General features: G+C 38.1%; 1 protein-coding gene across 1 annotated transcript in view; it reads left to right on the top strand.

Moving 5' to 3' along the window:
* Positions 1-4,151: 4,151 nt before the first annotated feature.
* Positions 4,152-27,736, top strand: part of LOC145980441 (putative ATP-dependent RNA helicase DDX43) — a 47,864-nt gene continuing 24,279 nt past the window's right edge. Inside the window, exons 1-8 of the mRNA XM_083113536.1 lie at positions 4,152-4,498; positions 9,337-10,048; positions 12,261-12,473; positions 17,019-17,128; positions 18,769-18,989; positions 21,587-21,752; positions 24,029-24,138; positions 27,132-27,264. Coding sequence (XP_082969662.1) covers positions 9,347-10,048; positions 12,261-12,473; positions 17,019-17,128; positions 18,769-18,989; positions 21,587-21,752; positions 24,029-24,138; positions 27,132-27,264 — 1,655 coding nt within the window. The 5' untranslated portion in view covers positions 4,152-4,498; positions 9,337-9,346. The remainder of the gene's footprint in view (positions 4,499-9,336; positions 10,049-12,260; positions 12,474-17,018; positions 17,129-18,768; positions 18,990-21,586; positions 21,753-24,028; positions 24,139-27,131; positions 27,265-27,736) is intronic.

Genomic DNA, 27,736 nt, shown 5'->3' with positions numbered 1-27,736 from the left:
CCTTTCAAATAGATTCCAGGATGAAAGAAAATACCTCGACGAACGTTGTAAGTAGTTTCTTCTGTAAAAATTAAGAAATGTGTCTCCGATATAACGAACTGTTATCGAGGTTAGCAAAGTTTGCTATGATGCCAGGAGTTAAGGCTTCAAATCCTTCCCAGGACATGGATGTTATTGTGAGTGTCCTTTCGTCAATTTAAATATGTCATTCCTCATCCCCATCTTCATGATTAGCCAAAAGTAGCAGAAGACCAATGCAATAAATAAATCAATAAATAGGTTAAAAAAATATGTGAACAGAGCATTTTTATTTTAAATCTATAATCCCATATGGTTGGTTCTTTCATTATTGTGTGATTTTAGGTATGACTTGAGATGACCGGACCCCTCTCCGATTTTCTTCATATTTGACATACTCACTAATTGAGGCCTCCTAAACACGAATCTGAAGTTAAAATTTGTCGGTCACGTCTAGAAATTGCGAACCATTGACGCTAGCCTCACGAACCATTGGCACGTGATTAGGTTAGTTTCGGTTAGGTTAGGCAAACATAGTTAAAATTTGGTGTCGTGGTAGTATCAGGATCTAGAAATTGGAAATAATTGCGAACCATTGGCACGTGGTTAGGTTAGTTCTGTTAGGTTAGGCAAACATAGTTAAAATTTGGTGTCATGGTAGTATCAGGCATATATATATTTGTTTGTGAAACAAAAAAATTCTCGAAAATCGACAGTTTCCATTCCGAAAACTAACGCCTTATTTTAGCTTATTTTGCAATTTCTAGACGTTTCCGACAAATTTTAACTTCAGATTCGTGATTTGGAGGCCTCAATTAGTGAGTATGCCAAATGTGAAAAAAATCGGAGAGGGGTCCGGTCATCTCAAGTCGTTCCGTGATTTCTAATCCAAATTGTTACAAATGTCAACATTTCTTTTTTGTTATCAACAGGAATGCAAGGTATATTCTGGAGTGTATCAAATTGTGATGTGTGTAACTTTTAAGAATTTCTTGAAATTCTCATTGAATGAAATTTCTGTAAATTTGAGGTGTAAGCAAATGTGATGTAAGTGGTTGTCTTATACATACATATTACATGAGCAGCTAACAGCAGCTTGGTGTTACATGCTAAAAACACCAAACCTACTAGCATATGCATCTGATAGCAAAAACAAACATCTGAAAAGGTTAGGGTGGTTATGTTTGATTTATTTCTGATCTCAGATGCAGGTGTGAGTAGGTTAGGTATGTCACGGTTTGGTGCTTTTACCATACTCCAAGTTGCTGTCACTAGCTGCTTATAGATAATGCAAATGTATGTTGTTGTTTTTTTGCCAGGTGGTGGCAGTAGTAGTCCATCTTCTTGGCAACAAACAATGAATAACTGTCTGCTGAGAATTCCATACAGTATAACATGGGATATGAAAATCGTCCTTAAAGAAAAAAGAAGTAACATGTAGGCCTATCTTTTGTGTTTCCGTAGTATGTGCATTCAGTCAGAAATGAAATTCATATGTACAAATGTAGCATGTAACATGACAATATTTTATTCATCAATTAAAAGTTTGGCCAAGTGCAAGGCATGAACAATTTTTGAGCACAAAAACATTCAAATGTTTGTTCTAATAATTAGTGACATTTGTAATCCGTGAACCTTGAACTTAATTTTTGCTAGTGATTCCAATTGTTCAGATTCTACTTTACTAGGTTTGATACTCAGTGGAGGTACATAGTGGCCCGATTAGCTGGGAATTTCTATTTACAACTGTTATCAATTGTACTCTACTGTTTTCTTGGAAATCTACTGAAACTGAATGGTTTTCTACCAAACACCTACAGTAGATCTAATGTACAGTAAAGAGAAAAAAATAATAGGCAAATAGTTCATATCTTTTAATTTTTTTCATTCCACATCATATGTTGCTTTAAAGAATGGAATTCTGTTGAAGTGAAGCACATATTGTCCTCCACTTTTTTTACATTTTCATTTAAATTTCACATTGTGCAGAACAGACCAAATAAAAACTGTTATGGACAACTCGCCTACCATTTCTTGAACATATTGGCTGTAAATATAAATTGTCATTCCTCATGATAAACGATTTGTTTTCATATCTGCTTGAAAATCTACACACAGTAGATGTTTCAAAACACCTGTTGATGTACTGAAAACAGTACAGAAGAGACACTAAAACTGTAAATAATTTCTTTAGTATTATTTCTAATGTGTATGTCATGTGCTTAGCATAAGATGATGGCTGCTCAGCAGGGCTATTTGTGCATAAAGTTGAGTAAAGAGAAACAGTTCGTACGAAACTGGCAACGTTAATCTTAATGGGTTTGAACAGGTTAAGAAAACGTAGACGTTCCTGCTATGAACGACTAACTTAAGAAAATGTAATGCCAAACAACTAAAAATTTGACATTTGTAAAAAGAAGAAAATTGAGTTTTCACGAGATATTCAATGGGTGGATAATTTAATGGTTTCTTACTCCCTGCATTATAGATAATAATGGCAAAGCATGAAAAATCAGCTGCCTGATCCTGTGGCCGAGTGGTTAGCACATCGTGCTGCGATGCCAAGGGTCCCAGGTTCAAATCCCGGTCGGGCTTCGTTGTTTGTGAATGTCCATTCATCTATTTCATCACTCATCCCATCTTCGCAAATTAGCCAAGAGGCACAAAACGCGAAGTAAAATAAACTGGTACTACTTTATTATACCGGAGACACCTATCAATGTTTTATTTCGCAATTTTTTACATTGCTAACGTACTATTCTGCATTGCGGAACATTTGTTTAGATGAAATAATGAATTTCTAACGAAAATAATGTCTATTTCTTACAATAATGAGTACTTACTGTTGTTCCTTATTTCCCACAAACTTTCACGGGCAGCCCCAAAAATTCACGATAGCCTCACGAACCATCACGGGGACGAGGTATGCCTATTAGGTTAGGTTAGGCCTGTTAGGTTAGGTTCCATTAGCACTCCTTTCGTTCAATTTAGCATATACGGAAAATACGAGCGTATTGTGCTCTCGTGCAGAAAGGAAATGGCGGCAGCAGCAATAGCGCGTCGGAAATAGATTTTCGTAGAAAACCACATGCTTTCGCATTAAAATGCATCAAAACTACATTCCCGAACATCAACAACGCTACAGAAAATGATTTGCGTAAGTACTTTCTCCTGTAAATTTGAAGAACTCCGTCTCCGGTATAGTAAAGTGTTACCAATAAACTAAATCAATCAATCATGAAAAATCAGCTGCCTTTACATTTTGCATCATTCAATTGCAACACATAAGAAAAATAGTATTCCTTAGTTCTGCCGCATATTGTTTCAACAGTGACATACAGTAGAAGGTAAGGTAAAACCATAGGTAAAACATAGCATCTGTTATTAAATTTAGTGTATTTACACACAATTGCTTTAATTCAAAGAGTATTTTCACTTTATACAAATTACTTTACGGTTACGCGTACATTACGATTACTTCGCAGTTTTAACAAACTAAACTAGTTTTCTATTCATTCTGCGTAAACAAACAACTCTCGGAATCTCGAAGTACGACATGCATCGATAATGTCAAGGAAATAGCACAACAATCGATAAAAATATCGATTATTTCCATAGATATTGCTTAGTTTCGCCAAGTTCACCACTTTCCTTGTAGCCGTGCGCTGTAGACAATTAAAGATGTAGTCGATTCTTAGTAGACGGTTTCGTGAATCGCACTTTACTACATCTTTTACTACTAAAAACGACTACTTCGTTGTAGACTCGATTTTGTAGTCATTTTCGTGAATCGCCCTGCAGGTTCGATACCCGGTGGAGGTACATTGGGATTCTCAAGTATTGCACGGCAAATTGTCCATGACCATTATCACTAATTTCTCTCCTCTATCCTGTTAGTTTTTATGAATGATTTTTTACTTATGCTGATGCATAGGTTGCCAGCAGCCTATTTGGCGTTTTGTTCGAATTCTTGAAACTCTCATTGCGTAAAATAAACTAAACTTGGTGATGTACAATAAAAGCACGAAATTTTCCCAATTTTCGGGATACCGAAAATCGGGAAATCACGTTCCAAAATAGGAAATGTTTTGTTTGTACTGGTAACACTGTGTAGCGACACCAACTCTAGTGTAATTTACCGTGTATATTTTCCTTCTATTCTCTCAGATATTTTCCATACCATCCTTATTTTACGTCACTTTTCAACATCTATAGTAATAATGACAATGAGGATGCTTGAAATTGATTTAAATGGAAGGCATGGCCGAGCAGTTACCGACGATGAATAATAGAATGTGATTAAATAAAGTATAACACCTTTCTACATAGTTGGCAACACTTGGAATGCATTTCTCCTCTTGTCAATTTCATTCCGGCGCATGTGATATCCTGTTTGTCACTTTCAAAGAGTATATAATTTTGACAGTGAACGTGAATTAGTGTGAAAAACAACGGAAATAGTTTCAACAGGAATTCCAGAGTAAGTTATTATCGTTAAATTTTATCACATTTTCTTAGATTAACATGTATGGATCTCAAGTCATTATATCTTTTGTGACATGACTTTTTATTATTCAAGCTTTTCACAATTTTTAAGTTTTGGTAAGTACATACGTATGAAGGATGTGAATTCGCAAATCACAGTCATGTGATAAATATTGATGTATGATTTCAAGATTGTGTGGGCCCGCATATTCCATTTTGTATTATGTTAGTATTCGGATGAGTGGCCACGTGGGAAAATATTTTGTAAATTATTTTATCATTATAAAGCTGGAAAAACTATGGAGAAAAACTTTTTTTTGGTAAGTATGCGACATCTCCCGGACGGATTTCTTCAAATTTACAGGAGAAAGTACTTACTTAAATGAGTTTCTTTAGCATGCTGGACGTTCTTGGAGGTATTTTTTTTCAGGGAAAGTAAAAATTTCGTTTCTGAATGCTGCCGAACAAGAATTAATCACTTTTTACGTAAGAATTTGGCATTGCCTGCCACATTATGCCGTTGTGTCCATTGTGTGCGTGCAGATGGCGAGAGCGTTGAAAGTCACGCGATCTCTGCAGTGTTTCCAAACGTGCCTTTTTCTTACGAGATTTTTTTAACTATGCTTACCTAACCTAACCCTGCCGGAAATGGTTCGTGGGGCTATCGTGAATGGTTTTTGGGGCTATCCGTCAATGGTTTTTGGGGCCATCGTGAATGGTTTTTGGGGCTATCTGTTAATGGTTTGTGATGACATAATAAACACGAAATTAGGTATTTTTCGGTGAAGGTTGAAACACTGCCTACCCACTCCAAATCGACAATACACAAGCACGACGCGTGATGATGCGTGAATGCACGCCATATTGTGTATTACAGAAGCGGAACAAGTAAGACAAATAATCAATCGTAATATGAAAAGTTGACACTATTTTATGGAAAAAGGCATAACTTCAACTTAAAGGATGTTCCGCAAGGCAAAATAGGTAAATACCAGTGGTGAAATTAAGGAAATTAGTGAAAGGTGTCTGGGCGTTATCGCATATTTACCCTTTTTTGTTTGCAGAAGTAACAGTTGTTGCTAATATATAATGATCGCATGCATACCCCCTCCTTCCCCAATACCAAGGAAATTTCCCTTTTCACGTATTTCAAAAGAACGAATGTCTCACATCGAATGAAATTTTTTTTCGAGGGTGTAATAGAACGTACGGTTTGCGATGTATGATCTTTTTTTTTAAAGTCGAAAACATCTACATGCATCATCAAGTCACATCAAACAATAACAGTAACAGAACAGTGGAATGTATTTTAAATTTAACGGAGTGACTATTTTTACCAGATTTTAAACTGCGCATGTGTATGATCTACAACCTGAACTACTATATGTGTAGCCACGTCTAGTTTGCTGCACTTTTTGACACTGGGTGCAGTGCAGGTGTATCCACTGTCAGGGTGGTGCAAGGAAATGATGTTCAACAAACTATACTGAAAGCGGTGTTAAAGTTAAGAAGATTAAACAAATGCCTGTCTGTTGCTTCAGTGGTCATTTGATTAGTTAGTACTCACCACGTGACCATACACCACACATACACTGTTTTGGATGGTAGGTCAAACGGTGCAGACACAAAATCCAGGAACTAGACGACTCTGTGTTGCACCGTATAACAAATTAGACGCTTCGGTTCAATGAGAGTCAAATATGTGTATTCTTTAGTTGTTGATGTGTATCAAGCTTATGTCAGCATGCATTTATTTTCATATGGACAAGAACAAGTAATTTTTCTGCACACTATGAAGTTTGAAAAATACCACAAGGTGTTCCAATATGAATTGGTGCTGTTAATATATCATATAACATGAGTATGAAGGGGTATTGCATTCCTTAATGGGAACAACTTAAGATGACCGGACCCCTCTCCGATTTTCTTCATATTTGATATACTCATTAATTGAGGCCTCCTAATCACGAATCTGAAGTTAATGGTTGTCGGAAACGTCTAGAAATTGCAAAATAAGCTAAAATTAGGCATTAGTTTTTTGGAATGGAAACAGTCTATTTTCGCAAATTTCTTTGTTTCACAAGCAAATATATATACAGGGTGATTCTTTATGTAGTTTACAACTTCAATAAATTATAATTATTTATTGGAACCACATACAGACTTGGTTTATATGTCATTATGCAGTAAAACACTTCACGTTTTGACTCACGTAGTGTTTAGTTGCGGACTTGTTCACATGTGGCGCCACCGGTCTATCGTTGAAAATGGTGACTTTCATTAGTGCGGAAAGAGCTAAGTGCGTATTCTGGTTCGAAGAAACCAAGTCAGGAACGAGTGTACAGCTAAAGTTTCGCACAGATTACGGCAAGGACCCGCACAGCAGACCAACAGTGTACAAATGGCACCAGACATTTATCGAAACAGGTTGTTCTGTGCGACACACAAAGGCTCCAGGGCGTTCACCCGTGGCTGACGATGTGGTGGAAGCTGTTAGGGAGAGTTTTGTCCGCAATCTTCGAAAATCTTTTTTTGTGGGGGTTTGTGAAAGATGAGGGTGTATACCCCTCCCCTACCTCATAATCTTCATGAACTTCAAGATCGCATCACAACAGCCATCGCTAATGTTACCCCTGAAATGCTGGTTAATGTTTGGCAGGAAATTGACTTTCGTTGGGATGTGTCCAGGGTGACCAACGGTGCACACGTTCAACCATAACAGATTTCTAATAAAAAACTTGAAGTGTTTTGCTTCATAATGACATATAAACCAAATCTGTATGTGGTTCCAATAAATAATTATAAATTATTGAAGTTGTAAACTACATAAAGAATCACCCTGTATATTCCTGATAGTACCACGACACCAAATTTTAACTGTTTGCCTGACCTAACCACACGTCTTTGGTTCACAATTATTTTGCAATTTCTAGACGTTTTCGAGAAATTTTAACTCAGATTCGTCATTAGCAGGCCTCAATTAGTAAGTATGCCAAATATGAAGAAACTCAGAGAGGGGTCCAGTCATATTAAGTCATACCCCTTAATGCTTTAGTTGTTAGCTTAGACAGGTCGGGTTTAGGGCTGTTAGCATTAAAATTGTTTCTGTGAATACTTCCCTGGACAATTTATTATCCGTTGACAAGCGACTGTAAGTATTGTAGACTAGTGGGAATTAGTGTAGAATTAAATCGGAAGCTTGGTGGCCGCGGTGGCTCAGTCTGTAACGTGTCTGACTACCATGCTAAAGGTCCCGGGTTCGATCCCCGGCCGGTTCAAATCCGGGAACTTTTCTAACGATGGAAGCGGCCCCGGTGCCCACCCAGCGTCGAATAACATGGGTACCTGGGGGAAACCCTGGGGGGTAAAGGCGGTCAGGGGCGTGATGCTGATCACATCACCCCCACTCACGACCGGATCAAGAAAGTGTGGGGCGTTACCCCCACACCCCCTATACGCCTTCATGGCGTGGTGCTATGCACAGGGGAGAACTTTACCTTTTACCTTTAGCTTAGTAGAGTACATTTAGGGACTTTATTTCAATGCTAAGAGAAATAAAACCAAACCTGGCCAGCCTAACCTAACTATGAAAGCATATATTGAACAAAATCTTAAGTAATCGCTAAAACTCTGCAGTGTGTGTTAACAGAAGTAAATCGAAATCAAATCATGTAAGAATTGTATTCGTAGCAAGATGGAATCACAATAAATGAAAAGGAAGTTACGCCAAATACAATGCTATGGTCAGGCAATTACTTTTGCTGGTGTTCTCACCACCTGGTGAAAATAGTCACGGCCTAAATTTAATTACTGTTGTTTGTTTTACAATTACCTCATTTAAAAATATACATTATTTCTTAATGTTTGGGAGACAAATATAAGTCCGGCACAAAATGTTCCACTCATTCCAAAAGAACTGCACATAGTTAGCATGCTGAGATTAAGTCCCAGCTATAAACATGTTTGTTGAATGTGTTAGAGTATTACTTATTCAAACCTAGTGGTACTACCTTACTATACCGGAGACACCTATCAATGATTTATTTCGCAATTTTTTACATTGCTAACGTACTATTCTGCATTGCGGAACATTTCTTTAGGTGAAATTATGAATTTCTAACTGAAATAATGTCTGTTTCTTACATTAATGAGTACTTACTGTTGTTCCTTATTTCCCACAAACCGCCCGACCCTGTGGCCGAGTGGTTAGCACATCACGCTGCGACGCCAAGGGTCCCGGGTTCGAATCCCGGTCGGGCTTGGTTGTTTGTGAATGTCCATTCATCAATTTCATCCTTTCATCACTCATACCCATCTTCGCAAATTAGCCAAGAGGCACAAAACGCGAAGTAAAATAAACTAAATCAATCAATTTCCTCAAACCATCCGTGGGTAGCCCCAAAAACCATTGACATTAGCCCAAAAATTCACGATAGCCCCACAAACCATCACGGGGATGAGGTATGCCTACTAGGTTAGGTTAGGTTCCATTAGCACTCCTTTCGTTCAATTTAGCATATATGGACAACATCGGTTTGTAGCAGCAGCAATAGCACGTCGGAAATAGTTTTTTGTAGAAAACCACATGCATTCGCATTAAAATGGATCAAAACTACATTCCCGAACATCAACAACGCTACAGAAAATGATTTGCGTAAGTACTTTCTCCTGTAAATTTGAAGAAATCTGTCTTCGGTATAGTAAAGTGTTACCAACCTAGGTGCCTAGAGGCAAGTTTTTCATTGCTGCCATGTCTGTTTTCTGTATTTGCCGGTTGGAGTTTGCCAGCTATTTGTGCATTATTGAAATACTGATTTCATCTCTTTGTTTCAGATTTTATGCAATGTCTGGTGTCATAGCATACGAGGAAAACTGGGACGAGGATCAAGGCGGTGACGCTTCTAACATCCCCGTTTACAGTCAGACTTTTGTAGAGTCCTCCAGAGCTGCAAGGTATGACGGTGGGCAACAGTACCAAGGAAGAAACAACTGGGAAGACCGAAGAGGGGGAGGAAGAGGTGACAGAAGAGGTGGCTACAGGGGAGGAAGAGGAAGAGGCAATTGGGAAGGAGGAAGTGGATCTGATCGTGGTGGCTATAATGATGGTGGCAGTGGCTATAACCGTGGGTACAACAACAGTGGTAAATACAACAATGAAGGTGGTGGCTCTTACAATGAAAATTCCAACAGAGGGAGAAGTAATTGGGAAGGAGGAACCAACCGAAGCCATAATGATGGTGGCGGTGGTTATAATCGTGACAATTTCAACAGGCGAGGTGGAAGGGGGAATTTTAGCTCAAGAGATGGTGGAAGAGGAGGTTGGAATTCTCAGGAGAGCAGTGATGAAAGAAGCGAGGGCTCAAACAACAGAGGAGGGTGGTCGGGTAGATCCGAGAATAGAGGCAATTGGAGGGAAAGATCTGACAATCAAGAAGAGAAGAACGGCATATCTATTACTGTGAACACATCAAATGTAGGTAAAATTATTGGACGTGGTGGTACCAAGATCAGGGAACTCCAAAGTGAGAGTGGTGCTAGAATTCAGGTACGTTGTTTATTTTCATTGATTTAAAGTGATTGTTAACACATCCAGTGATGAAATGTGTAGGTTTTACTTGTGTGAATCTTAGGTTGATGTGGAGTTCAGTGCTGTGATGTCCACTGTAGTGACTAGTCAATAGCAAGCCTTATCTTTAGCAGTTACTTGTGAATGGTTTGAATTAAATAAATATTGATATTGTGTGCCATCTCTTATAGTGGCCCAAGTTCAGATTATGCATTGCTCGTATATGCTTACAGACCTCTGCGATGGTGTAGTGGTAATGTTGTTGTCTTATATTTGATACTCGGTAGTGGTTCAGTTCCCACTTTAAATTGTAGGTCCAGTCCCAATTAACCTATCTGTGCATAAAGTGCTCCAAAAACAAAAATTCAAACAAGTGAGTAGGTTAGGTTTGATTGTCTGTTTTCACATGGAGAAAATGAAAAAATTAAAATTAACAATTCTTGCTAGTATAAGAGGTGTATATTATTAGTTTCTCAGATCTTTAAATTAGCTTCAATATTGAATTGCTGTAGAGTAAGGTAAAAGTGAGCCAATGAAATAGCATAATTTGACTTCAATGATTACACTTCACATGAGACCAATCCTACAAATTTTATATTTGTACGTTCTCCCAACCTTTATTTTTTTGACTATGGGGAAGTTAAAATGTGTGTGTATTTAAAGGTGAGGTAAAAGATAAATTAATATTCTACTGAGTACATATTAGTTTCCCATTTACCCACCATTTTATTCAGAGTACATGAGTAAAAGAGAGGCCCTGAATTATCTTGAATATAGAGTGTACACAAATGAATATCAGAGTTTTAAACATGTATATTTTCTCTGAGTCATCCTCCGTGGCCGTGCGGTCTAAGGCACTGTGCTTTGGGCTCTGACTGCGGGACAGCATGTGTTGAGTCTTTGGGTTTTCAGCCTCTGTATAGGACCGGTGGCAACCCACCATTGTGAGAAAATTAGGGGCTACAAGTGAGTAGCGTAACCTGGTCTCGGAATTCTTCTGTAATGGCTAGGGGTTCGACGTGCTGACCCCCAAGTCACCCCTTTACCGGTTAAGATCTCCACTCCTCTAGGTAGGATTGTGGGAGGAAAACTGGCAGTCGGGAGGTCGACCTAGGCCCTTCAAGGGCTGTCGAGCCACGGGTTATTATTTTATTTTTTCTGTGATATACAATACAATAATGAATCATACCTAAGATGGTAGTCAGTGAAGAGGAAATTTATCACTGAAAATCACTAAAAAAGTTGCTGTCTTCCCGATCGAACATTTGTTTTGCAGAAATTGGTACGGGCCATGTGATCTGCAGGCTTTAGGGACTAATTGCTGCGGGCGGTGCAGTCTCAAGTCATTTTCTTAACACTTCCAACTTTTTAATTGTTGGCACTGTTAGTTCCCGATTCCCAGGACTCCACACGAAAGCTGCTCTGATGCGTTCCACATTCTCATCTGGCACACGTGGTTGTCGATGCTCTTCCCTTTACACATGCACCCCATCATCTGAAATTGGTTATACCTACAAACGTTTGTTGTCAGATGGGGTGTCACATCTATATCTTCATCGATAGGCCTGTTGGACTGTAATCACTGAATTACACCTTGCCAATTCCAAGACACAGAGCACCTTACACTCGGGAGTAACTACCGTCTTTACAACTGCTGTTGTCATGCAGCAGAGTTAGGAAACAAATTTGGGTGTGTAGAATCGAAACTATTATATTTGCTCTTTCATGACATGTAGGAGACAGCTGGCTGGGTTTACTTAACCATATGGACCACTTAAAACTTCGATATTAATTTGTGTATACCCTGAATTTCTCATGTAGCACCTTTTTTTTTAGCATACAAGCCAGTGTACAATAAATATGCATCATATCAGTGCCTGATTGCTTAACATTTTCCTCGCTGGTCTTAAATTAGAACAAATTGTTAGCTTCTGCACTTTACTATTCCATAACATGTAGCATGTTTTTTACTTCATGTCATATAGTAGTTCAATTTCATGGGCACACAGCCCTCCCTCAGAATTAACCTAAAAATTAAATTAAACAAACAGTATTTTCCAATGTTCTCTGCATGTAATATCAGTCAGTACAGTGTTTGAGGATTTAATTGTGAACCAATAACTCTCCCATACCAATACGCCAGTATTGTTTGAGTCTCTATTTGCTTACTATGGAATCCTTGCTTTTTCAGGTTAATAAACCTTCAAATGAAGATTTTGGGTTGACGTCGGTTATTGATATCACTGGTTCTGAAGAAGAACAGAACAAGGCAAAGCAACTGATAGAAGAACTTATAGAGAGCATGAGTCAGGTGAGCTTCACGTCATCCTCAAATGCATCCAATGAAGAAAATAATGAACCTACAAAGGCACCAATCAACTGGTCGGAAGTCAACAAAATTTATGTAAGTATCACTAGGGAAGGTGCTACAGAAGGATTTAGGACTCCATTTTAGTACTTTTAGGCGTTAATTATTAATTGGGGCATGCATGTTTTTCACAAAAACACAAGAAGTGAAATAACGCATTGCAGTGTTAATTTGTCATGTTTCTGAAACGTGTGAGGTGCATTTTCTCACCCTGTTTTGTCACGAAATGATGCGAAATGAACTGCAAAATGCGAAGAGGCACTCTTTTCAGGGCAATGAATTCTCTTCTTTGAGTATGTAAAAAAGACTCGTAACACATTGAATCCCAGGGTATTTAAATTGGCAATAACTCAGAAATCCGGGCATTGTATGTGATTTTCAACAGTCTGAAACAATTTATTTTTTGGTCTTACTATACATGTGTTACACATCAAAATGAAGGCAATTTTTTTTGCCTAGAGGATAAAAAAGAAACAGTTAGAATCTGTGTATTCTTGCGTGTGCTAGAGATGTTTAACATTTTCCGTACTTCTAATACAACATATCTACTGTTAGTATGAAACACAGGTGGTGTGCAAGTAAATAACCCATTACAAGTAAATAAATAAGTGTTCCATTTCTTTTGATATTTCAAGTAAACACATTGGTCAAGTGCATGGGTGCCCATAGGAGTTTTCTGAAGGGGGTGGGGGGCTCTTCAAGATTCCATATGTAGGGTTTACTGAAATGGATCCTGTCATCAACATAAAAAATAATGTTAGCGTACTAAATTCCATTAGCCAGGAACGGGTGCTGAAGCCCCCCCCCATATGGGTGCCCATAGTCAAGTGTACATATGTGTGTATGTGTTTGTGATTGATGATAAGGCACTAATAATATAGGCCTAGTACTGCTATCAATGAAATGAATGTGGTTTCCATTCAATGACAAGACAGTTCAAAATTTCACCACCAGGGTACAGCACAATGCAGAGGCATATCAAAAGAACTCCCAGGAACATTGTAACTCCAAAACATTCAAGTGATATTGCCCGTACTATGCACGTGAATGGGACACTCGCCATATTCAGGATGCTCGTGCATGGGATTCAATGTGTTACTTTTTTTTTTTTTTTTTTAAGCATTGCATCACCAAACGTTTTTCAATGTTTTCTGTGGTGGTTTTCTTCCTGTCGTTCCTGAGTAGGTGCTTCTTCATGAAGACACTTCTCTCCACACCGCAGGAAGTTATTAGTGCAAACTTCATGCTTGCAACTGCTGCTGGTTCCCAAGGCCGGTGATCTTCTCTCCTCAAACAGCCACTAATAGTTGAATGGTTTTGTAGCCAGGATTCCAGCCCAAAACAGCCTGCATCTTTGTTTGGCATTCTTCACCTACAGTCCCTTTGATTACCTTACTGTTGCATTGCTTCTTTTGCTATTTGTTCAGTCTCAAGGGTCAAGGTCTCAATCCTTGTGATGGAAATTAAGGATCATTCTTAATAAAATTACTTTTAAATTTACGCAAAATGTTTGAAAGGCACTTTTCATGTACAAACACGACTTTTAGGCATTTATAGGAATGTATATTTAATTTGGAAATTTTAGGTCCTGTAGGGGACATGTGCTGTGCACACGAAATGCAAAATCTCTAAATAGCATACATGCAGGACGTACGAAAGCTTGGTGCAGAACTAAATATAATTTCCCTAGTTATTCACTATCATTATTATTAAAGAGCATGGGTTTGTAGGTGTTTAATGTGTATATTTTATTATTTATGTATTAAAAATTTTGAGAACAAGTACTAATGCTTGCTTGATTTTTATTTCAACACATGGCATGCAATTGTACATGATTTTTTTCATATACTTTCAAACTTATCGAAGTGTCAGAATTTCTTAACAATGGCTGATTCACTTTATATATCATCACCATAAATAATCTCAAAGATAGTCTCGGTTGAGCTTACTGATACCAGCTGATAGTTTTTCTGGCATCGTGACTGTTTGCGGGGTCCCCCATAATTATGCATTACACTTTCACGGAGTCTTAATTATCGTGGAAGTTATGGAAAATTTGAAGTGATCACAAAGTGTCGAAAACTAATGAGGATACAAATTAGCTGGTGGCAATGATAGATAAAATCAAAAAGTTTTATGTCCTGTATCAGTACATTTATACCAAAAAAGATCTTGCCGTTTTTGACGTCCCATTAATCATGCGCTCACAGAGAGGAAACGAAATTACGCACATGCCTGCCAAGCGATCGGGAGTTAGTCTGACCATCGACTGTCAGTAATACAGGCACGTTGCGCACACACAGCAGTCTTAGCTCGTCCAGTGTTGAAGAGAAATGGAAATATCGAAGCAGCTTGGTCGCGTGTGTTCGTTGTATGACTTTAAAGTGGGCCTGTCAGCTGCCGCATTTGCCAGGCATTTGGAGAGAATGCCAGACATTGTTTTCAGAAATTCCGTTCGGGAGATGTGAGCCTTTCAGATTAACATCGCAATGGACGACCACATGTGTTGGATGATGAGGCCCTGAAAGCAGCCATTGAGGAGGACAGTGGTCTAACGTGTGATGAACTTGCAGAAAGGTTCCATATTTCTGCTGAAACAGTCAAACTGCACCTGCATGGGATAGGGAAGTCATACAAGTTAAGCAAGTGGGTACCCCACACATTGTCGGCAGCCAACAAGGAACAACAAGTGACAGCCTGTTTGTCCTTGCTCACTCGACACCTGAACACACCCATACTTGATCGCTTGCTCACTGGTGACGAAAAGTGGGTCCTCTGTGACACTCCCAAGCGTACAAAACATTGGTTGTCGCCACGTGATCCTGTTCCTCACACCTCAAGACCAGCTCTGCACCCACGAAAGGTTATGCTCTCTGTATGGTGGAATTGTCGGCAAGTGGTGCATTACGAGCTCCTTCCACCTGGTCAGACAATCACTGCTGACCTCTACTCTCAGCAGTTGCAAAGGGTGCACCGTGCATTGCAGCAGAAGGTGCCGGCATTGGTGATTTGCAAGGGTGTGCTGTTCCTGCACGACAATGCCAAGCCACATGTGGCAAAGAGGACCCGATAGACCCTTCAGCAACTTGGCTGGGAGACACTGCCATCCACCATATTCACCGGACCTTGCACCAACAGATTACCACCTGTTTCATTCCATCGACAACCACCTCCATGGGAGATCCTTCGCAAATGAGGAAGACCTGCGGAAGGCACTCACGGACTTCTTTGCATGCAAGCCCGCAGAGTTTTATCACCAGGGTATTGTGCAGCTGCAGGAATGTTGGCAAGGTGTTTGATACTGATAGAGATTACTTGAAATCCTAAAGGTACGTACCGTCCACTGTATTGATCTTTGTTTATCACTGCTCTAGAACGGCAAGGACGTTTTTGGTTACCTTGTATGTGTACTCCTTTTGTCGCACGGAGAATGTCAAAACGTGCTGACCTGAACGTGTGAAAAAATCTATTATCGTCCTTGACTTTCTCAGTGTGACCTTTTGAGTTTATCCATTTTTCATTGCCACCAGTTTATTTGTATCTTCATTAGTTTCTGATTTATTATTAATTAAAATGTGTCTGACACTGTATTTTGTGATGGCATCAGGTATTTCTATATTCTGGCATAATTTTTTAGTATTGTAGAGCATAACTCTGGTCAGAGGCATCGCCTGAAGTGGGTTCACGGAGCACACGAACCCCCAACCGAGAACGGAAAATTTTCAATTTGTTTTCTTTTCTGCAAGATAGAACACTACATTTCAATATACTTATTTTACAAAGCAGCTATTTTCGTTCATAAAGTCTTCACAATGCTTAAAATTTACCAATTTCCCCCGACTGTTGACAAGAAAAGCTCACCAGTTTAGGTACAGAGAGCCCGGGGCACCTCTGGCACAGTGAACTCCCTCTGCTGTATTCTTCCCATGTTCTATCTAGCTCGACGGAAGAAGGTGAAAAAAAGCAAGGGGAAAAACTGGGAATCTGGGTAAAATTTCCTCTGAATTTAGGCTGGGTGTGAACACCCAATGATTTACTCCACGCGATGCCACTGACTCTGGTAAATTGATGTTTATAATTGTAGTAAAATATTCACCCAATAATATTAGTATTTTGAACAACTTTTAATTGTTACATTTTTCAATGTCAGTATTGATGGAAATCTGTAAGAGTACATACGGGTATTGGTTCAAATGGTATTGGCTTGGCCCAGCCATAATTTATACTGATTAGTCGGGCTCATTCCTAATATTTGACTGTGTGTGGGTGTTTCGAACATAGTATGGCAAATTTTTTGTGTAGTCTGACTTAAGTGGAGGTTCAACATCTTGGTGAAGGAACACTCCTGTGCAATGGGCCCAGGTTTGAATCCTGTTTACCGTATGCGGAATGTTTTAAAATAAAAACTATACTCCCAAAAATGCAGAAGACAATGTCTGTTGTAGCATCAATTGCAGCCTGGGAATGGGTGTTCTATGTGAGTGTCCCTTCATCAATTTCATCACTCATCGTCATCATCCAATACAATCAAGCCTCAATTCCGTTATTAAATGTGACATTCTTCTATTTCTGTCTCTGTAGGAGGAGGCCCAGAAAGAGCGTTGGAGCAAGTGTCCTCCGATGATAAAAGATTTCTACGTAGAGGATCCCGAGGTGGCTAAACTGTCAAAAGAAGAGGTGAACCAATTTAGGTGGGTCTCTTTATATATTTTTAGAGTTAGACTTACTTACATAAAATTTAGTGAAAAGTTAATGATGCTGATTCAGTCTAATATACATAGTTATTTAGAATAATTCTGATTATAAATTAGCAAAAATCTGTATGCATTAAACAATTGGAACACCTAAGTGTATTCGAGGGTGAAGAAAAACTAACAAATCTTGTTGTGTGTAGCTCTACATAAATCTGTAGTTGCAGTGCAGCATGAGTGTGATTAGTTTCATGTAATTGATTCCATGTTAAGGAGACCTCCCCCCCCCCTCTCTCTCTCTCTCTGTCTCTCTCTCTCACAGACATTTTAACATGGAGATGATGACTAGGTTAAGTTTCAATTTCACTACATTTCTCAATTCACAATCAATATTTGAAGGCTCACTACCACAGACAAATTACGGTTATATGTGTACTACTTGGCTTTGAGCATTATTTGCTCAGGCTTTGAGCATTATTTGCTCAACCGAAGTGTGATCTACCGTATTTACACATGTGTGCATGTATAATGCACACCCAGTTTTTTTAGTTTTTTTTTACAACAAACAATTATATCTTTTGTATAATGCGCACTACAATTCTGATTCAAAGGATGGCTTTCTTAGTTGTAGGTTGTAAAGCTGTTGCTATGCTGATCAAGAGTGAATGACATCATACCTATTCAATGAGTCACCAATCCATGCCATCCCCTTCTCTCTTCACTGTGTTAACCACCTTGTTTATCCTGTAGTAGAAGAGATATCAAAATTACATTATGGATTTGCAGCGGTCAGGAACTCATTTTCTATTATTTCTCGCCTGATGTACATTCCGTGTGTTCGAATTCTACAAGAATGGTGCCACTTATCATGATGCCTCGAAACCCTCTTATACAAAGTGAATAATCACGGGGAAACGACCATTTCACTTTTACAGTGTTTTTAAAAATATATTATTACTAAAGAAATCCAATCTGGTAATTTGTATTTGCACCTGTTGTGTTAAACGCCGTGACATACTGAAAACATTCACGGTTTCATGTTGCCAAAATTTTCCATGCATAATATGCAGCACAGTTTTGTAAAAAGTGCACATTTGACATGAGTAAATACATTATTTGTCTTCCTCCGTGGTCTAAGGTGCTGTGCTTTGGTCTCCACTGCAGGATGGCATGGGTTCGAATCTGCCTGGGTTGTCTCTAGGTAATCGACCTATGTGTAGGACAGGTGGCAACCCACCATCGTGAGGAAATTGGGGAGCTACGAGGGAGTAGTGTAACCCGGTCTCGGATCTCCTATAACGGCTGAGGGTTCGATGTGGTGACCCCATGTCACCCATTACTGGTTGAAGATCGCCACACCTCTAGGTAGGATTGTGGAAGGGAGACTGGCGGGGCTGTCGCGCCATGAATTATTAAATACAGTATTTCGTACTTGAGCAATATCCTCTCTGCAGCACTGCACTGTACTGTTGTCATGCTTATTCATATACTGTGCTGATATTGCCACTTTAACAGAAAGTACATGAACAGGACACCATTGCTCATATTTTGGGGGTGTCCCTAAAATTTCTTTCCAAAACTGTATATTTGGATATGATATTCTTGTAGCTTATTACTAATTGTGCTTGTTTTTATTGCAGGAAGGTCCACATGAATATAACAGTATCGCATTTCCTTAGTGAAAATGATGATGATATTCCAAATCCAGTAATAACCTTTGAGCAGTGCTTCAGTCAGTATCCCCAAATATTGGAAGAAATTCACAAGCAAGGTTTCAAGGAACCTTCCCCTATTCAGTGCCAGGCATGGCCTGTTCTTCTGAAGGGCCACGATCTCATTGGAATTGCACAGACTGGAACCGGTACGTATTGAGTTGCAAGCAGGCGGAAGAAGACGTTGATTCATGTTTGAGTGTTTGCATAATTATTCATGGATCCAGGGTAGATAGATCTGGTAGCAAATTAATACACCGAAATGAAGTAGTCACTTATCCATAAAGCTGGCATTTACAATTTTCTATTTACCTTTACCAGGTTGAGCCTCTTGCATGTGAGTAACCTCTCCAGATTAGAACTTTTCAAGGATGTGCTTTTCAAACTTGCCACGAGCAGCAGTGTGCTCATGGAAACAATTTCCAGAATTTTGCTTCCTTCGTCGGCCCTGTGGACTCTGGATGGACCAAATTTGGAGGGAAGCACATCAGGAGACCACTCTTTGAATATATGTAATGCCTATCCCCCAATTTGGAAAAGATGAACTGAAATTTTGCAACATTTTTGAAAGTCATAATTTTGGGAATATTTTTAAAAAGGCTTTTGCCCCTTGACCCCTAATTTTCGTACATTGTTAAAGTGTTTTCTTGTTCTCGTTATTACATGCAAAAGTGAAATATATCAGGGAAAAAAGCAGTAATTGAGTTATAGCTGGTTTTGAGACCTATCCTGTAATACTCACAGGAAAACAGAACTTTTGAAAACTGCTTGTTAATAATGGTAATTAATATTATCAAAGCATTTAATTGAATTACTAACTGTATCCTTGAGACTTATTTCTAATGCTTGTATCAATTTCTGTGATCCCTACCACCATCCACTTGGGAAATTGTTGCTTTACTATAAATATATTATATTTACAGCAAAGTATTGGTCATATTACCACATCTTTTATTCCTCAAACATAAATGGATATACAGTCAACTCTCGATACAGCGACCTTTCACGGTTTCTGGGAAAAGGGTCGTTATTGGAATTTGCACCAATTTTCAGCTTAAACAGCTCAAACTTACACAAAGATTCCTAGGAGACTGTAACACCATTTATCCTGGTAGTTATACAACCTGTTATGCACAGGATGCATGTTGTGAGAACATGAAAATGTTTTCACAAGAAAGGATTTAAAATAATGTTTTTTTCTTTTAATTGTGCACAGTCTTCCACGAAATTCTTACAATTCTAGTTCATGAGAAACCCGTTTGCACTGAGACCTACGGAATAGAAAACAAGTCTCTCCCTTATTGCAAGCAAAACTCGAAGAATCTTGACACCAGACACACTGGCGCTAACAAAAGTCTGTAGATAATCTGGCAGAATGAATGTTGGAGCATTGTCTGTTACAAGATTAACTGGTAAGATAAGATCTCTCGGGAGAGACAACACAACCTTTCTAGGCCCCAGAGAAACATATTAGGGCTGTAAATTTCATTCTGGTTTGGCTGTGTAAAACACATCGTAAAAAAGTCACCCCATTCCAGTGAGCAGTCCAAACTCTTCCTCGACTTGCATTGTAATCCAGCCTGAAAAAGGAAACACGCAACTTGTGATCTGTTTGCACCCAATGCATATTCTAGGACACATTAAACAGTGTCGCACTCTTTAATCATTCGGGTTTTGGAATTTGATTTCACTTTAAACTGTATATTTATTCCCGATTAGCCGATCAGCACAAAATGAACTCAAAACAAGCTTTATGAAACCTGCGCATTTTCAGATATCAAAATGTATTAGACCAAGTTGCGAGTGGTAGAGTGCTCGTGAAGGGATTGAGTGCGAATAAAACATTCGAAAAAACATATTTTTCAGCCGATTTCCTTCAATTTTTCAAGTTTTTTCCAAATTTTTCACGGTTCCCGGTAAAATGCTCGTTACTTCAGGAGGGTATTATATCCAGGGTCATAGAATCAAGAGCCGACTGTATTGATTTGTAATTGAAGCATGCCATAGCTTCATATGTGTACAAATGTACAAAAGAGAACTGAAGTATCGTGTGTAATTTTCAAGAAATAGCATGTTAATTGCTAACATTGTGCTGCTGGGAAAACCTTTTGTCGTCCATCCTCAATGCATCTAGATCCTGGAGTAATACCGTCCCCATCTGGCCGTCACTGTTACAATCCTCTATAGAACTTGTAACGTTGCTTGTTGTCAGTTGGTACCAAGGAACGGCAGACGGCAACATAGAGGAGGAAACGACAACACAGCACACCTGGTAATGTGCTACAAATCAATAAAATCAATAGAAATTCGCCAAGCAGCAGTGCAAGTTCCTGAGAGGATGTTGGCATTGGTCATTGTTTGGAAGTAACAATTACTTGTTTTGGGGGAATTCTGAATGTAACTACTTTTAAAAGTAAGTAGCTGTAACTCTAAAAAAAAGTTGCTTTTCTGCAATAGAAGTAATTACCAACAGTTACCAAAAATTGTAACTTGAGGGAAGAGCTAAATGAGGTAATGTTGTCAGTTTCTGTCTTCTCTGGATGCAAAGGTGAAAGGAATTTGGTGGATGCACCAAAGTCAACTTCCAGAATAGCAACAAATGAACTACAAAAAAATCTTGGGTGCCTTGACCCTCAAATCAACATTGTACACGTGGTTCTAGTTTTTTTTACTTATTTATATATATTTAGAAATATTTTCTTACACATAATGGTAGTTCTAAGGCTATTTATTTTTATTCTTACAGGAAAGACCCTGGCATTTCTGCTACCAGCATTGATACATATTGACAATCAGCCAGTTCCAAGAAACGAAAGGGGTGGTTCCAATGTACTTATATTAGCACCAACTAGAGAGCTTGCTCTCCAAATCGAGAAGGAAATTAGAAAATATAATTATAAAGATATAAAGTGGTAAGTATATGAAGTTCTTGTGAGGAAAACATATCTTTAATATGTGCTAATATTGCATACTTGTAATATTAGGTAGCATTGTTAATAATAATAAACCTTTTTTGGATGACAAATTATTTTTCTAAAAATTTTGACATAAATTGTTCATCACTACCGTCAAAACAGATAGAGACATGCTATTTATTTGTCTTCATGTATTTAATTGCATTAATATTTCAAATGCAATCCTGTTATTGCTTTATATTTCCTCATATGAGAACCAGAGGAACATAACCAAAAATGCTGATTTCTATTTGGAGTCTGATTGTAATATCTCCACTCAGTAGCGTACGCAGGATTTCATCAAGGCGGGGGGTTATATCTAAAACTTTCTCCAAATTCACATTACCATTGTTTTATTATACTTTAATTAAATAATAATACTCATAATTAATTAATAATACTTATAATTAATTAATTAGTTGAATTACTACTAATACCACTACTATTATTAAGTAGTAGAGATCTACATAAATATAGTATTTATGAAAGCAATAAAACAAAATTAATTTCTAGTAATTCGATTTTTAACAAATTCTAGAGCATTTTTTCTTTCTTACGAAATAATTGTCTACTTAACGAGATGAGACATTTTAAGTGTGAAGAAAATCCATAAAATCAAGAAAATATATTTAAAAAAATTGAAATAATGAAATTACGGAACTCATCCAAGAAGCTGCAGGGGTCTGGTCAGTAGGGCATCTGACAACCATGCAGGAGATCCGGATTCGATTCCCGGAATTGGTTGTAATTTTTCCGCCTTTGTCGCCGCATAAATATCCCCGATAATTCACATCTGGATTGTCTCACTGTTATTACCAACAAAACATTTTACAATAATTAAGCTTATTGTCGTTTGAATTCAGAAATTCAAACGTGCCGCGGGAAGGTGGACTGGTGACTGAGTTATTCTTGTCGGCCTAGCCTTTGTCTATACATTAGCCGCTTTCAACGAACCAAGAACTTTCTTTAGTTAATGCTCATTGTTCACACAAAAAAATAAATGATCATTGAACATTGTTGCAGCAGAGATACAAAACAACTTTTTTCTCTTTAAAATCATAGTTGCCCTTATACATTATTTTCAAGAATTCGTGTTTATTTTCAAGGCATTCACTCTTAAAGACGCGTGTTTGGAATGCTGTCCTTTTCTCCGTGCTGCATGGGAATAATAATTCAAATTATATTATTATTATTATTAGTAGTAGTAGTAATAGTACTGTCACAGGTCCTTGACAGTGATAAATTGGTCATTTTTATTTTTTCCACAGCATTTTTCATAATATTTCAAAAGCTCAAGGGGGGGTTTAAACCCTGTAACCCCCCCCCCCCCCTTGCGTACGCCACTGTCTCCACTTCAAATCCTTAGCGGTAAGATGGAGTCACTCTTTTTTTACGAACCAGACATATTCCTCAGAGTACATTATTTCGTCTCACCTGTGACTGATAAATTGGAGTTACGTCCCTCTGGTTTTCTATGAGTATTTTTTCTAAATTGTGAACATTTTTGTCAACTGCATTTGCTACTAATATTTTCTTATTTCCATTCAGCTTTACACAAAGCTTTCATTACAACAACATTTTATCCTAAAAGGAAAAAAGTTCTTGTGTTTGTGTAAATATCAGTGCATTAATGAAATGAAAACAGATGTTAATATAGAGCAACGAGGAACAAAACAACCTTCACCCAGAAGCCTTCCCGCACTCTCCTCTTCAACCGTCCTCCAACTGAGGCCTTAAAGAAGCCTGTTTCACTCTGCCACTTCCCTCGACATGGATACGGTGCATAGGAATTGCGGTTCTGTGCAGGTTCCTTTGTTCTTTTGCACTTGGTTCCACTATAATTTGTACAGTCGAACTAAAATTTTACATTTTCCTGAAAAATACATTCAATCCTCTTGGTCCCAAAACAGCAAAATGTTCTCGCATTCTTTTGCTGACCTCCATGGTGGGGTGATTAGCATAGTGTGCTTGACACTAGGCATCCCAGGTTCGAATTCCAGCCTAGACATGCTTCCCTTCATCAATATCATCACTCATCCTCATCTTTGCGGTTACCCAAAAGTGTCAGAAAAGCGAAGTACAATAAACCAAAATAATTTGTCTTAGGTTTTCACCAGTTTAACATTTCCCGCATTTTTTTTTTTGCATTTTGGCCCCCTGAAAAATGTAAAATCAAGGTTCCACAGTATTTTTTTTAGGATCCGAAAATTGATTTCCTTTTTTCTTATTTCCAGTGTGTGTGTCTACGGTGGCGGAAACAGGAGAGAGCAGATGAACGTCGTTAATAAAGGTGTAGAGATAATTGTTGCCACCCCGGGACGTTTAAATGATCTCGTTCAAGCAGGTATACACATGTTTACTTCTATTACTGTTGCAGTTATAAGTACTAATTATTTCTGGATGGCAGCTATTGGTAACAGAAAGCACACTTTTTATTTAATTCTGATGTCAGGTGATACTTTTCCGGAGTTTAAATTAGGGCTGAACTGATGCTGATGCCGATGTATCTGTATCGGAAAACATCAGTGGGAATTTATTTACTAATACCAGCTGTTGTTTTCCAGTTTTTTTGCTCTCTCACGGAGTCCAAAATAATGTCATGCAACATTTTCATTAAGTCTAATTAATTCTGGAAATCATGCAAAAATTCAAATTTTCTCTTTATTTTACACCAATATTCCATGAAATGCTGGATTTTGTGATTACATAATATATATTTTAATATGTGATGTAATTCTTAAGCAAAATTCTTGGTAAACTGATGCATAATTGGAGTACATCAATATTTTTAATAATATTTAATATGAGATGCCACCAGAGCCAATGTCCCAGATAAATGTTTCGAAACAAACTTTCACGTAGCGAAGCCCCTATGCTTTGGCGTTGCAAACTGATCCCGAACGTGTTAACTTTTATGCAGTTACAGCGCTCAGGAAACGTATCGATGTAAAGACGAGATTCTGAAGAATAATAACCCATGGCACAACAGCCATAAGGACCAGGGGCTCTCAACAGACTGCCAACCAGTACGAGGTGCCGTGTGGTCTGCACGACGAACACACGGTCAATGTTATGCTATTCATTCATAGCTCCCCAATTTCCTCACAGTGGGGGGTGGGTGGTCACCGGTCCCATACACAGGCCGAAATTTCAGGAGTAAAGTTGTCACACTTCCCCAGGAGAGACACCTGCGTGCATCCCGTAGCCCAAGGAGTGACGGCTTACACCGCACTGCCACGGTGTGGGACAGATTCTATACGTATTTACTCATTCCTCATGGATAAGGGGTTAGTGAAGAAGTAACTTAGTTTTTCATGAAACGCATGAACAATTTACTATATCATCATTGATATAGTCTTTACACTGATATACGATAGACATCAGTATTTTGTTTCCTAACTGCTGTCACAGTAACAAACGATAACCATCTATGGTCAATTTTCACCACATAAGATACGGGGGGGAGGGGGGTTTAGACCTGTGAATGTTCTGAGGACTGCAATTTTTCATGCGTTTCCTCAAAATACCTGATTTTCTTACGTTACTTCCTGATTAACCCCTAATCTGTTAGTAATTTGTAAAATGTGTATGTATTCACCAGAATCTAATCTTTACACTGATGTGCGATGCACCTCACCTTTTCTCTCCCTAACTGCTTGCACTGTATCAAAAGTTATCCCTTTCTGATATGAGGGAACACGTTGCTAATGACGTCACTGCTTAACCAATCCATTTTCAAGCATTGGTATCAGTGGGAATATTAGTTCAAAGTGCTATTGGCTCAACCCTAAAGCCGAGTCATTCTGATGGCAGTTAAAGTTATTGCCCGCCTCTGGCTGTCATCATAGTGTACTAAGGCAGCCAAGGTTCCAGGTTCGAACCCCTGGTGAAAGCATGAATGTATTGTTATTTCAGTCCAATCATCAATTTCATCAGTACAGTAAAACCTCGTTAATCCAGACTAATGGGGGATAAGTTAACCGGTTTAACTTAAGTCTGGTTTAACCGAAATAACCTAAAAGAACTGTAGAAAGTGCATTAAAACTCCATTTATAGCAACAAAAAGCTTTTATTATGGTGTATTTAAAGGGCATAGACCTAACTACACTATACAGTATATTCTGTTGGGACAGTTTGGAATAACGAATGCGATTGTTGACTTCTAGCCACATTTAAAACAAAAAATTCTCTTTTTTTTTCTTTTGCTTGTCCGGATTAAGCAAAGTTCGGCTTATCGGGGCCGGATTAACAAGGTTGTACTGTACCTCATTTGTACTTATCGTCACAACACAAGATATAGAAAAGTGGCATGAAATAACAAGGGCTGACGGTAGTGATGCCGATGTTATGGAAAAGTATCTGTTGGAATTCATCTACTAATACCAATCAATACTTTTCCGACATATTGGTCTTATGGGGTCCACAAAAATGCCACGTGACACTTTCGTGGAGTGTAATTATCCTGGAAATTATGCAAAATTCAAACTTTTGTATTCAGCACCAATTTTGCATGAAGATTTTATTATGTGATTACATACAGTCCCGTGCGAATTAATCGGAACAAGATATTTTTATGCATGATAGAGTCTCAAACTTGACTATAGTTTCATGATGATGAATCAAATTTATTGTTTCTGAATAGTGTAATTGATGAATTAGAATATAAGTACAATAAATACATAACGTGTGTAGTTATTGTCGTACTTCAATTAATTTGCACGGGACTTTACGTGTGTGTGAATTCGCCCACTAATAAATGTATGAACGTTGAGAAAATATTTTAAATAAAGTAGGCCAATCAGAAATGAGGTCCTCAGTCCCGTGCGAATCAATTGAAATATGACAATAACTACACACGTTATGTATTTTTTGTACTTGGTAAATTAATACATATAATTGGAAAATAATATTTAGACACCAATATTGATCAAAATTTTGAATAAATGTTAATTATTGCAATTTTAAAGTAAAGTGGAAAAGAGTATCGGTATCGGTTGAAAGTGGTATCGGCTCAGTTCTAGAAATAACAAAAGTAAGAACAACAGTTACAGTATTGTGAAAAGAAAGTAAAATTTGCTGTTGTATGTATTTAAATAATTAAAGTATTAAGTACAGGTTTCAAAAATAGAAAAATGAGAGTTTCTGAACTCATATAAATACACAATAACGAATTACTTACTTTTAAAGGTTCTATTTAATAAATAATAGAATAAATAAATAGAAACTTTGAGAGTGTCTCATGGAAAAAGTTAGTAACTCGTTTACGTGTATTATACAACCTCGTATTTTATTCCCCAAACATGAATTCGAAATGTAAATAATATTTTTTCTACCCAGGTGTGATAGATGTAACGTCCATAACGTACCTGGTTCTGGATGAAGCTGACAGAATGTTAGACATGGGCTTCGAACCTCAGATAAGGAAAACACTGTTAGACATCCGTCCTGACAGGCAGACTGTGATGACAAGGTAAGGAAGTTTATTTTGAAAATCCATGCCACCTTAAAAATGTCTGCGAGTAGATATCACTTGCTTTTTAGTCACATTCATGGGGCCATTATTGTCTAGCCTTAAAATGTAGAAGTTTGTACATAATTTCCCACTTCTCTTTACCGTGAAGCATAGCAACAAGTTTCCTCTAAAATTCTGGTATTGTGCTGAAAGTGTAGAAACAACGTGAATAATTCTTTGACAGATCTACCCTCAATACTTCTCAAATACTTTTTATATTGTATAATTTCTCCAGTTACAATTTCTCATTCTGTCACTTAAGTAGCTAAGAACATTCAGTTGTTGAATTACAGGCTTGCTACTGAAGGTTTCGGGTTAAGAGTCCTGCTTTGTGCATGGGTGTTTCTCAGCAAGGATCCCATGATTGTTTTAATCTAATCATCATTTATCGTTATTGTTACAATTTGCCAAAAGTGGCAGAAGAACAATA

The sequence above is a fragment of the Lepisma saccharinum genome, chromosome 27 (assembly GCF_977018435.1).
Source record: "Lepisma saccharinum chromosome 27, izLepSacc3.1, whole genome shotgun sequence".
In the NCBI taxonomy this organism is placed as follows: domain Eukaryota; kingdom Metazoa; phylum Arthropoda; class Insecta; order Zygentoma; family Lepismatidae; genus Lepisma; species Lepisma saccharinum.
Note: the sequence above shows the minus strand (reverse complement) of the source record. Positions and strands in the feature narration are given on the sequence as shown.